This window comes from Anopheles ziemanni, chromosome X, assembly GCF_943734765.1.
Source record: "Anopheles ziemanni chromosome X, idAnoZiCoDA_A2_x.2, whole genome shotgun sequence".
Classification (NCBI taxonomy): domain Eukaryota; kingdom Metazoa; phylum Arthropoda; class Insecta; order Diptera; family Culicidae; genus Anopheles; species Anopheles ziemanni.
The window spans coordinates 4,007,704-4,021,136 of record NC_080707.1 but is presented as its reverse complement, the minus strand read 5'-3'; the positions used below and the strand labels follow the sequence as shown (position 1 = coordinate 4,021,136).

Below are 13,433 nucleotides of genomic sequence, written 5' to 3'. Positions count from 1 at the left end.
GTAGATACCGTTTAGGCTGAGTTGAGTCTATGAAGACGTGTCCAGTGCACGGCCGGGTTGTGAAGATGTTGAATCAACGTGAATGCAGCTGTGATGACCCGATTCGCAGTCCCTGTGGATGGGGCTGCTGAAAAAGACTTACGACGGCCAGGATTTATTGGAGATAAAAACTCTCGAATTAGGACGCAAAGGTGTAGCTGTAATGACCATAGAGTAATTTACCTCTGTTCAATGTGCAACGTCATTTCCGACACAGGGTAAAGAAGTTTGCTGCATTCGTTAGAAAGGCTTTAAAGATGATGTTAGAATTAATAAACGGAGAAAAACTGCTTGCAGAACGACAGAGTGTGGAGCCGCGACCTACGAGTGTGAAGTAGTAGTTGTTGGGCAGGACAGCGAACTTTGCGAAAGAAAAATAGTTGATCATAGGTGATCGTCGTGAAAGCGAAAATCGACCAATTCTACGATAGCTAAATGTAAACTTAAATCGCATGAAAGGTACATGCTCCGCGTACGATGTTCTATGTGTAACGTTCTATATATCTTTATTAGTAAAACAGTAATGAAGCTGTTTGCACAGCTGAATCCATTTGGCGGAAGTAGTTGAATATTGTTTTAGTAAATACAACGACACATCTGTAGGTATATATGTATGTATATGTATGAATGTAAATATTGTAATCAACCGACTGCACTTCCCCCACCGCTCCCGCGTACCCCTTTTCCGCACCAGTGCGACTTGGTCGTTTTGCTTCAACAGCAAATTGAAACTCTCGTTGTTTGTGTCGATATCACAAGATGTGCGTACTTCGCTCTATGCAAACATTCTGACGGATTAAAATCGTTCTATCTCACCCGGTTTTTGGTAGGGGTTTCTCTAAAGCATTCAGGTCGTTACCGCTTGGGGCTCGATTTTGTTTTCAATAGGAACAATACACTTAGAGTGATCACATGCGATCTGGTTTTCCGTTTGTTAGTAGTTCACTAAAATACCCGCATCGAAAGCTTACCGATACAATCCTAGCATTTTGTGGAACCTTTCCATTGGACTACTCTTCTCTTCTCTCTCCTTCTCTCTCCCTCTCTTTTGGAGTACACTGCGTTCGATTCCTGCATAATGCCATCCCCATTTTGCTAAATGTTGTAGGTAATATCTTTTGTTTTTCTTTAAAAATATAAAAAGGGTATAAAGAGCTTTGCCTTTTCAGCACCTAATTATAGCTGTGTTGGGTGTATTTGTAATATTCAATTTATTTCATGAAACTACTGTCCAGTTTCTATTGAGCCACTTGCGAGTTCTTCACTTTCAGCACCATAAATACTGGTTTTAGTAACTATGGGTATTAACTATAAAATGTTCGAGTAGTAAGCAGTTCTATAGTTTGATGTATTCGGTTTGAGAGGCTACTAATATGGTTTTGAGTTGCGGATTCTTCGATATTTTTCCAGGTATCCGAAATATATCTTCTAAGTTTACTTAAGCCAATATCCTCCAAATCGTATTTTTCCCTAATGAAGATCATGAAATAGAAAAAATAGAATAAAATAAAAACCCATAAAAGTACTCAGTTCTAAATCGTCAATAAACGACCATATTCATGTTTACAAAAATTGCAGCTCCCACTGATTAGTTATATTATTTAGGTGGGATTTGCAGTTTTTACCTTTCGAGTCCACTTTATAAGTGTTGCTTTAAATTTCTAACAAATTTTTGCTGAATCGACAAGGTTGTCACAAATTTAAATTCTAGAAAGTTTAGATCACCTTGTTTCTCCATTTCAGGCCATTATTGGTCCTTTTTCTTCTCTTTCGAGAACGTTTTCCCTTGACATACCAGGCGCTTTTCCTGAAATTTGAACTTGTATTTCACGAAAACGCAGAAACTATAATCTAACTAATTGTAGTATGTGTATGTGTTCAATTATCCGCATAAAAATTTCGTAATGGATAGCTTTTCAAAATGTATGTTTGAGCTTTTCACTCCGGGCTCTATAGAAGCTGGACGCAGCGTGTATCGAATGTGTTATATCTACGGGTTTTAAAAGAGCTGGTCTTGGGGTATCCCCACGCCAATGTTTCCGTCACTAAAACTATCACTATCATTGCTGTGTACCACGTTTTTAAGTTATAGCACCATTTGAATCAGCGGTGTGCAAATGCGCACGAAAGCTTCCGCTCCACTTCGGCTCCGAAATCGGTAAATGTACGAAAAATAGTTGATTAATTTTGTTTGTTTTGCCCCGTGGCGTGCCGGCGTAGTTTATCTTTGGTTTGGTTTGTTATCGGAAAAATGTGTGTGCGTGTGTATGTGACGGGTTAGTTGTGTATTATTTATCTAAGAGTTTGAAATATTGCTTCATCGCAGCAAAGCGCAAGAACGAAACCACGCGCGGGTTCGTTTCCATAAATAGCCAGCACAGGAACCGGAAGCCGTAGGATGGTTGCAATAAAACACACGCACCCACACACCCGTACGCACGGTTTGTAAAACGCTCCAGGAACGGACAGTTCGACAAACCGCTTCAGAACGTTTTCGAAGGAGCTAGAGCTTTCGTTCGAGCTTGTAAAGCTTTCGAGCCCGATCAAAGGTTGGAGTTTCTTTCCCGTTATCATCTCAACTGAACCTCGATAATCGTAAATCTCGATTGTTGACAAACGGCTTGCCGGAGAGTGTGTGTATATTTCAACCAAACTGCGCCCGATTCGTGTGCCTTCAAATTGATCTAGGTTTTTGCGTGTATAAATATTGCTAGCCATTCGCTTCCGGCAACAAAATGGCCGAACTTTTCGGGGCGGGGGGTGGGATGCCTGCTGATGCTGTACGAGTTGCGAGCTTTTGTCCGGAGCTTGCGGAACTTATGGAGCGCCATCATTGTCTTCAGATGCTTCGAGCGTGGACGGCTTGGTGCGGGAAAGCTCCGACTCTGGCGCTGGCGGAGGTGGAGGCCGGCCCGGGACGGTGTGGTGCACCTGGAGCGAGTGGAAGTCGTACCGGCAGATGTAGGTGGCCGGCCCGAACCGACAGTGCCGCTCCGGGCGTTCGTTCCGCCCGGTCAAGCATAAATCCGTCGGCCGGACTGGCATGCCTTCGGTCGGCTCGTTACCGGGTTCGATGCCGGATTGCGGTCGGTCGACACCCGGCTCGAACTCGGACGATCGGAGCCTACCGGGTTCCGGGTCCGGTGACACCACCGTTGCGGTTTCCTCCCCCCGGCTCGAGCGCCCCGAAAACTGCCCGGCCCGGGGACACTCCGACGACGACAACGAGGGCCGGCCACGCACACCGACAACGCTCACGCTGGCAACGAGGCGCTGCGTCGAGCAGGAATTATTTGCACCCGAATGCAGCGAAACATTCCTAAAAAACAGATCCGTTCTTAGTGGGTGGCTCGGTGGGAGGTTGTAGTAATTGGCCAGCATTTCCTATACCAAACAACAACGACAACGGCAGGTTTGGAAGCGGGAAGCGGGGCCGGGTGGTGGGGGAGAGGGAAGCGGGGTTTGCATTGTCGTAGTCCGATGTCGACAGATGGTCGAAAGATGACTCGCATGTGACGTGCGGGAACCGGAAACCAACCAACACACACACGCAAGCGGGGACATATGAGAGGGTGAGGTGCGCGCCCGGAGACACGTGAAATGGAACAAAGAAAGAAAAGAAAGAGAGAGAAACTGTGTGAGCGAGAAAGAGAGAGATAGAGTGATAGAAAGCGGGGGAAAGAAAATTAGGAAGAGCAAAAGAGAGAGAGAGAGAGGTAGAAAGAGGGAGAGAAAGAAACCCAATACACCGTTTTCGGATCCATCTTAGGCTGCTGTCTCAAGACACATTCCAACGTCTTTAGTGATGCATTTTCTAAACAAATTTAAAATATTCAGATAAACCTAACCGCACAGGAAACGTTTTTATGTTAGACATCAGAAAAATAAACAAGAGAGCAGTCGGTTAGCCACCACCATTTTTCAAGTCAATAAAATGTTTGCTAATATTGTAGTTAAATTTTGAATTATTCGGAATAAATTTTGCTATAGAATGCATTTCAACCATTTATATAAGCTTCTCCTTGAGATTTGTTTTAGAAAGCATTTTCTTCTTCGCGCAATGAAGATATGCAATCGTTTTCCAATTGTTTGCACATATTCTGCGATTGTGTTGTGCTTTTTGGTAAAGAATTAAGATAAGTAAAAGTGCATAATTACTATACTCAACTGATTGCTGAACATCTATAATTTAATTTAAAATGCTCTTGTAGAACGTCAGCTTTGTGCTCCATGTTCCATGTTATATGCTTGTCTTAAAAAAATGTTAATACCGACGCGATAGCGAAAAGATGGATATAATTCATAGAAAAATGGTACGAAGTGTTATAATGCACCAAAAATGTTAAAATGTCAATCATAATTGTTAAGTTAAAAACACACTGATAAGAAAATGTTGTCATACATCCAACCAACGTTTACTTGGTTCAACTGAGTTCGACAACACCGGTTTATATGGAGAATATATTGGAAAGATCACTTTAAAAGTTTGTCTCACGAATAAAGCAAACGTAAACACGTCGAATGTCCCGTTAAACTTAAAAAAAGAACCACCTTATCCTGAGTACGTCACAGATTACCACCTGAAGACAGTTTTAAACTCGAGAAAATCCCGATAGTGTATTTTTACACTTCATCTGCAAATGTTTAAGATTGATGATCGGTTTGTTTTGGTTTGTATTTCATGCAGCTGACGTTTCAAACACCAAAACGATTAGAGATACCCGCTATTGAAGTTAACGATCTGTCACCCAAGTTTAACAGTATCCTAATGAGGTTTAACAACAAGTTCTCGATGTTTAAGGGTGCGTTCAACACGTTTAGACAACACAGTTATGGTGGTTGTTTGATTGTTCTCTTGGTTTGACACACTTTCCTTAAAAATATCTTGCTAACAATCTATCCAATACTGTCGGAATGATCTGAGTATTGTTAAACAAGAACAGAAAATAATTTGTAAAAGTGTTCATAAATACATATTCGAACAGTGGATGTTCAAATGGAGGCGGAAACAGTGTAAGCTTCGTTGGTGGGTCTGTCCATTTCCAATTAGAACGGTACGCCTGGCCTTCCTGGCCTATTTTCAAAACAGTCTTTTATTTTATTTTATTTTATTTGCAGATTTAACGACACCGCACGCTTTTAAGGTGTAGGCTTTTGCGTACGGTGACCAGAATGTGCATATTTTATCGCAGCAAACCCATTTGCGGGCGTTGGTTTTAGTCGAACAGGTGGTGGGGGGGGAGGTTAATAAATTGTGCAACACAACGAGGAGACACTACTGAAAGAGGGGGACGGGGGTGTGCATGAGAGGGGCATGAGCATACACACTGGTGCACCGGCTTCCCCTCGTCCCTTACCTGGAACGCCGCACGAAACTTGTGGCTCATGATGTTGTACAGCACCGGGTTGATGCAGGTCGAGACGAAGTACAGTATGCCGGACGTGTACGTTAGCAGGTCGAAGGCCCGGCGCACGGTGGCGTCCTGGTTGTGCTCGTTGGCGTACACCGCCATCAGGCGCTGGGCGTGGAACGGGGCCCAGCAGAGAAAGAATGCAATCACGACGGCCACTGCACGAACGGTAAATGACAGCGAAAGTGACGCTGAGGTGATGCATATGACTACCACAACTCCCGGAAGGGATGTCAAAACGAACTGGCAGATCTTACAGCTCTGGCGGAGGAGCAATATAACGAATGGCATACTCCCTTCCCGAAGTTCTTTTAACCAATGATTCATGCACCTTACAAAGAGTTAGTATTCAAGATAATATCCAAACACTGGCTGAATTACAGTAGACTCCCAGTTATCCGAGAATGTTCTTCGCTTGTTTGATGTTCAGTTTAATAAGTGACGGTGAGGCAAGATGCACCGCCATAGTTTTGGTTGGGTTGAGCAGTTTATAGGTGTACTAAGGTACTAAATAAATGGCACGACTCTATTTAAAGACATTCATCAGATGAAAAACAGGATAAAGCCAATTAATTTAGCTTCCTTGGTTTATATCAGAACCATTGTTGAAATGAATATACAATGTTATAATTAATCTACAAGTTAACTTGTTTACTTTTCAAACAAAATCAGCTCAAGTCAATTGAAATGCTGCAGTGACAACTTGCAAATGTCAAACTTTCGATATACCATACTGAATTTATATGATGTCACTTGCAACAAAACGAATTTTCATTTTGAGTTAGAAACAAATGTCACTAATGTTTTTTTAGAAGTTCACCAAAAAGATGAAAAAATTGGATTTCATATGAAATAACTCAAAAGCAAGCGATAAACTTCAAACTAAGAACGATTCCATTTTTTGTTTTGAAACTTAATACCGTGGATAATTGGGAGTTCACTGTAGTTATTTTCAGCCTTCCTTAAACGGAGTGCAATATAACAATTAAATAATGGAGGAAAGGTAAGAAAATTAAGGCAATAAATCTAAACTGATATGTTGCTTTGAGCCGTTCGAGCGTCAAAACGACTAATTTCTTAGGCAGCTGTCAAACGAACTCTGTAGTAAAAGTTGCTGGCATACTTGTACCTTGTTACGGGCTTCACTGTACGACCTTACCTAACATTTTTACCACATGGCGCGTGCTGTTGTACGCCGTGCGGTTGGAGTAGTTGATTCGACCGTCGTCGGACTCGCCCGAGGGTTGCGCCTCGATGGGAGCGTGAGCCTTGGGGATGGTGACGTCAGCGGGGGCTCCACCACTGAAGGACCCATGGGCACGCCGTGTCTGTGCCCTCCGGAAGTATCGCTTCTGTCCGCCTAGGAGACCCCGACGCTCAGGTGTGGAGGCCTCCGAGGTTCCACCGGGCGATAAGGGAGTCGGCTGGATGGCTTCCGTGGGCTTCGGATCTGCCATCGAGTTCGTCAGAGCGCTCTCGCTGCAATGACCCGGCGATTCCGTCCGCTCGCCGTGCAGCGTAACGATTGTCCGTTGCGAGCGTCGCTTCCGCACGCTATGCTGTAGGAGGAGGGGCGAGAAGAATACGGCTACTAACACACTTTACTACACCTTCGACGGAAAGTTCGGGCTCACCCTCAAGCGCACGCTGGAGCCCCACTGGGAACTGCTGCGGACCAGCTTCGAGCGGCGCAGCTGCAGCCAGATGAGCAGGTACAGCACGGTGATGATGCTCATCGGAAGCATGAAGACGACCACGGTCGAGATGAAGAACAGCGACTTGCCCTGCTCGTGACGGACGGTGCACGTTTTGTACTCCTGCTCGATGTGCACCGACAGTGCCTGGTCGAGTAGAGCAATAGAATCACAAAGCTCAATTCAGGTAAAGAAAGCTGTTTACAAATTGTAGAAACACAACAGACTGTATCACAAAAGAAACACCATCTAGTCGAGTACCTTTCTTTAGGCTAAATACACAGTTTGAGGGTTTAAAGTAAGTCATTATTTCCAGAAAAGCTAAATAAAGAAACACAAACGAAGTCAATACAAGATAACGAAAGTTTAATGATTATACCGAAGAGTTAAAGAAACCATTTCAAGGGAGAGTCATGTTGATAAAAAAATAGACATGTTGATTACAAAGCACAGGAAATGGAACAATGAGAAGAACGCGAAAACGAGGGGAAGTAGATTTATATCGTGCTAGACGATCAGAAAGAGTGTAGTGTATGTATTATAAGTTAAGAGAAGCAGAGAGAGCTAGCAGAGAAGAAAAGCTACAAAACTAGACAACATTTACCACAAGAGTAGCTTAACATTAGTACAACATATTTCGAAAATCAAAAGTGTAGTATACTAGAGGGAAAATTACCACGAAAGATACTAAAATAATTGAAAAAATATCTAGAATTTTTTCCTGGAAATTGTAAAAGGAATTGTAGAAGGGTTCTTTCTCTGTCCTACCTGCGGAATTGCCAAGCTCAGCGCAATCAGCCAGATGGCCAGCACAAACCGGACCGCCCGTGACAGCCTCGATAGGGTGTGCGAAAGAAACGGCTTGCAAATCGCAATGTATCTGTGGAGTAAATGAGCAGAGGGACACGCTTGTTAGTGGTTCGCTTCGCGGTGCAATGAGATTCGAGCGTTTTTAAGAGCAGTTATGAAGCACCCGTGGGTTTTACGTATGACTACTCGTGCCGCATTCAATTGGAGGGTATGGATAATTTTTTTACAAACCACTGGGCGCCTCCACCATGGAGCTCACTACAAAGTACTGGGCGCCTCCACCATGGAGCTCACTACAAAGTACTGGGCGCCTCCACCATGAAGCACATTACAAACCACTGGGCGCCTCCACCATGAAGCACACTACAAACTACCAGGCGTCTCCATAAGTATGCTCTTTTACAAAGCACCAGGCGCCTCCATGCGGTGCACTATATTTGTTATCTTTTCGTAGTTGTTTCTCAGAATCAAATTTTCCTTACCACATCATGCAATCGGGGACCTTACCTCTCCACGGTGAACGCCGTTATTGTCAGCACGGTCGCATTGGCGCCCGTTTCGGCGAAAAAGTTCGTCATGATGCAGACGCGCACGCTGAACGGGTACGGGTACCGGTACCAGAAGCAATAGATCTCTTGTGGAACACCTAACACCACCGCAGCGGCATATAAAAAAAGATAATTTATTTTCAAAACAGCGTGTGTTTGTGTATTTAAGGTTTGTTTGTTTATACAGCTTCGACGATCCGAATGATGTGAGATTAAGGGTAGGAGCTGATGTCGAGCAGGACAGTCTACACTGAAGAAGCTGGGAAGTGGGTTTGAACAGACCTGATTGCGGTTCTAATGGAGTTAGAAGATGGACAGCCCTCGGGCTCATTAGAGTCGGTTTGTTAGCTGCCTCCGCTCACCTGTCACCAGCAGCAGCAGGTCCGAGACGGCCAGGCTGAACAGGTAGTAGTTGGTGGCGGTGTGCATGGACTTGTTGCGCGCTATCACCACGCAGGTGATGACGTTGCCGAGCACACCGACCACCAGGATGGTGGAGTAGATGACGGTGAGCGGCACGACGATCCACAGCGTATCGCGGATGCCCAACGCCAGCATCTTGACGCCTCCTCCTGCGCCGAGCGTTCCGTTTCCACCCGGCAGGTCCGTCTCCAGCCCGAAGCTGGCGTTGAGGGCGATGTCCGCTTCCGCCCCGGACCAGAGCGTCGTGTTGTACGAGCCGGTACCACCACTCATCTCCCGACCTTCCTCCGCCAGCGTCACTCCCGATCCCACTCGCCACCCGAACTCCTCGGCCGATCCATTGGCGGGGTCGAACCAGCCCTTCAAAAGGCTCAAGCGGCTAAAGAAGGCTACCATTGGCAACATCGCCCCGGGTTGATCACTACAGAGTTTGTCGTGTACACTTCCCCTCCACCTCCCTAGATGTCACACCGTTCGAACTCGGCCAGGAGTGCTTCGGCCGACGAGTGGCTAGATTCCGAATGCTCCACACTAGCGCCGTACATTCTTTGGAGCAACTTCCGGTTTCTTACTGGCGAAAAAAAAGGGGATGAAGCACAAGCGCAAATGCGAACGATTAGAACCAGTGTCTAGCTATTCTTGGAGGTGGAACTCCAAGGTGGTCGTGCAGCGTTCGTATAAACCAGAGGTGTCAAACATGCTTAATCCATTAATGTGAAACGAAAGTCGAGCGGCCAGGCAGAATGGCTCCTAACGACTTTCGCCTTAACTTCGCGAAAACTTAAATGACGAACTAGCGGACTTAAAAGACCTAAAATTAAATGGAAACGCGACACACTGATTACCTTACCCTGGCACTTCCAGGTCTAAATTCCGAACCTTTATTCAACAGTTGATTGTTCTTATATACTAAAGTCATCCCTGTTGTCCCATCAGCTCTCCGCCCTCTTCCCTTGGTCAACACCTTCGCCTAAGCCTCAACTTCGCCGCTTCGTTATCCGCATTCCAGAATGGAAAACATTCCTCGGTTTCCGCGATGCTTCTGCGATGCTTTGTCATCAGCTGTGCTTGGGTTGAACAACATCTTAACTTCCGCGATCAACATTTCTTCTTCCGCTGTACACAACTCATAACCAGGTCAAGCTCAAGTAAAGTTGTCATTGTTACGCGATCCTACCGTTCAGTGACGGTGTCGTAGGTGCGCCGCTGAATTCTGCTGACAATGGGTTTTCGGCACGATGAGCCATGCGAGCTGTGCGGGTTCCGACCTTGGCTGTGTTCTGCTGACGCGATGTTTGCTGGCGGTTTTCGACCTTGGCTAGGTTCTGTTGACGCGATGTTTGCGTTTTCGCCGCGCGCGTTCGCGATGTGTCATGCCCGGCGAGCTTCCGTGGTTGCGGAGTGTTCTCTCTGCTGACGTCGATGTTTGTTGGCGATCTTGGCTGGCGGTTGGTGGCTTGAGGTGGAAGACGGTTGGGGCTAGCTGTTGGACAAGCTGGGTCGCTTCATCCCCCCACACTTATTCGAGCTCAAAGATCTATCTAGAAGAGAAAGATCTGAGCTAGCTGCACGGTGGTGTCTAGCGACACGGCTGGTTCTACCTGTAGTCCGGTCCTGTGGGTCGCTCTATCCCCCCACACTTATTCGAGCTCAAGAACGGTCTAGGAGAGGGAGTTCTAGAGCTGTTCTACGGGGATGGTCCATGTCGTCCTTCGTTGGGCTTCAGCTACCGATGCACTGTTCGTCGCGATGCGTCGTGATCTTCCTTCAAGCGTCCTTCAAGGAATCTCGTGTAGCCCATCGTCCACATATCCGGATGTATACTTGTCCGGATTGTCGAGAGTCGGAGTGCGCTTTAGTGGTTGCGCGTGATGAGTCGTCGTACGTTGGGGCTTTCGGGGAAGTCCTGCCCTTTGGTCTCCTAATAATCTACGTGGTTGCGCATGGATGTTGCACGTTGGGCTTTCGGGGAAGTCCTGCCCTTACGATGTCCTAATAATCTAAGCACCTGGGACTACACGTTGGGGCTTTCGGGGAAGTCCTGCCCTTCGAGGTCCTAGTAGTTTAAGTAATCGCTGCGTGTTGGGGCTTTCGGGGAAGTCCTGCCCATGACGGCGGCAAATCACCTCACGTTGCTTAATACTAAGGTACCATATTAGTAATATAATGACAATTCTGCATTTTGCCGGTTTCTTCTTACTGTAAGATTACAATGTATTTGGCCCTTCGCGTTCTATCGCGGTATTGTTATTCTAAGTTCTTATTTTCTTGCTTTTCTGAAACTATTCTATTGGTGGGTGTCCGTGGTTTGTTTTCCTTCCTATAATACTGAGCAACGATCGCTCCTTCGCTATTTTGAGCGGTATCTTACTTTTTCTGCCTCATGCTACTCGACCAGGAAGGGGTTCTGGGAGTTGCACCCACTTACACATTTCTTGGTTTGAACCCGTTCAACTTCCTAGGATTTAAGCATTTTACTATCCCTATCAGGCGTTAATCTGCTTTGGGTGTCGAATGGGCTCTGGGAGTTGAACCCATCACTAAGACAATCGTTGGTTTGAGCCCGTTCGATTCCCTAGGCTTTATGCGCTGTCCCTAAATATTCCTAACTGAGCATCGTTGGCTCCTTCGCTTTTTGCGGTATTTAACACTTAAGTTCTCTACCCGATGTTAATCAACTATGGGTACCGATTGGCTCTGGGAGTTGAACCCATCACTAAGACTTTCCTTGTTTCGAGCCTGATCGATTCCCTAGGATTTAAGCATCTCGATCCCTAACTATCCCTACTTGAGCATCTTTGGCTCCTTTGCGTTTTCATTTCGCGTCCTACTGTCCCTAACTATCCCTATACGAGCATCTTTGGCTCCTTCGCTATGTTTTCGCGGTATTATTTTCTCTGCCTCTTCATTACCTTAATCTCTCGTTAGCGGAGGATGCCTACCTTCTATTTCGTGTCTTTTTTCTACCTCATTCTTTACCCCTTTACCCTAAACTCATTTCATGATTCTTGCTAAGCTATGCTTAAATCGTTATTATATTTGCGGCGGTGTATCTCCGATATCCTCTATGCGCACCCTTCGAATTTTCTTACCTAGAACCTAGTGATTGTTTATTAGACCCGGGATAAAAATTAAAACCTAAATATTCGAATCGAACATCGAATGTAACTAAAACCTAAATACCATAAATATTTGTTTATTTTATTTTCTAATGTTCTTTTCTCCCTTATTTTCTCATAGCTTCATCTTTTCTTTCGTTTATAATAAATTGTAAAGAGAAAGGTTTTTTTTTTTTTTCATTCGTCTTTTATTTCTCCTTCCCTTTTTTTTTTTTCTTTCTTTTTTCTTAGCTTCATTTCATTTTTCTTTCATATTTTCTTCATTTTTTTTTTTTTCTTTCATTTTTTTTTTCGTTTATAAAATTTAGTAAAGAGTTTTTTTTTTTCTTTCGTTTATAAAATTTAGTAAAGCGGAGGTTTTTTTTTTCTTTTTTTCTCCCATTCTCATTTGCTTTTTTTTATTACATTTTACTCCTTCCATTTTTCTCCCTTTTGTTTCACTCCTTCTTTCTGCGTTTCTATCCCTCTAGGGATTTTTTTATTAGCTGGTATCCCTCGTCGGCAAGGATCGCGTAGGCTTGCCGGATCCGCATGTACCCCCTGGCGTATTTTTCTGCTGACTCCACCAGGATCGGTGGCACCTCCATCTCCGGGTGTTTGCTCAGAAGTTCCAACACCCTTCCCAGCGCCTCTCGATATTCGGATTCCCGAGGGACGGGGTACTTCCCCCAACGTCGGTCGTCTTGGGGTTCGGCTTCCTGTCCTGCCTCTTGCAGCGAGTGGTAAATTTGGCGCAGGGTGTCCATTTTGCTTCTGAGTGATTTGCACTTCTTGCCCCTCATTAAATAGTTCCTTCCTAATCGATTCTTCGTTCTTCCCTCTCCCTCCTACTTTTCCTTGCAAAGTGTTTCTGATGTCATCGTACATTCATCACCTGAAACATTTTTTGCTTTGGCTTGCTGTCTGACTTCTCACATTTCTCGCGAGACCCACATTCTCGTGTTTGAATGTCCTCATTCAACGGGGGGTTTTTTTCTTCAACAACTATTTTAGTGTCTGCTGATCCCTTTACTTGTACCTTTTCACTAGGTGCTTGCATAGTTGTTCTTTCATTTTTGTGTCTTATCACTCTCTTTGCTTGGGCAGCACCCTTTGGGTTTGCCTCTCTTTCCGTTGGAGCCAGTACTTCCGATGTAACTTCCACCGGCGCTTGATTGAATGGTTCGCACGGTTCGGGTACTGGTAGAAAAAATTGCACTGTGGGTAAAGTGTGGTTTGCCTTAAGGCGCTGACGCCGCTTGCAAAACCAGGCCACAAAATATGCTACAATAGCAATGGTCGCCAAAACGGGGCCCGTTACCCATGGTTTTTCCAGTGGTGCATACACAAGATTTTGCAATGTTGTTCTTTGGTGTTCTAAATTGTGAACAGCAACACCGAGTTGGAACA

The 13,433-nt window shown here is 45.1% G+C and overlaps 1 protein-coding gene across 1 annotated transcript; it reads right to left on the bottom strand.

Annotated features, from left to right (window-relative positions):
- Window positions 1-2,856: 2,856 nt before the first annotated feature.
- LOC131290576 (pyrokinin-1 receptor-like) lies at window positions 2,857-9,051 on the bottom strand. The gene is made up of 7 exons (XM_058319734.1): window positions 8,865-9,051; window positions 8,462-8,600; window positions 7,913-8,024; window positions 7,085-7,291; window positions 6,610-7,009; window positions 5,364-5,608; window positions 2,857-3,423 (listed from the first exon to the last, which is right to left on the bottom strand). The coding sequence occupies exons 1-7, from the start codon at window positions 8,929-8,931 to the stop codon at window positions 2,857-2,859; spliced, it is 1,737 nt and encodes a 578-aa protein (XP_058175717.1). The 5' UTR covers window positions 8,932-9,051.
- Window positions 9,052-13,433: the final 4,382 nt, after the last annotated feature.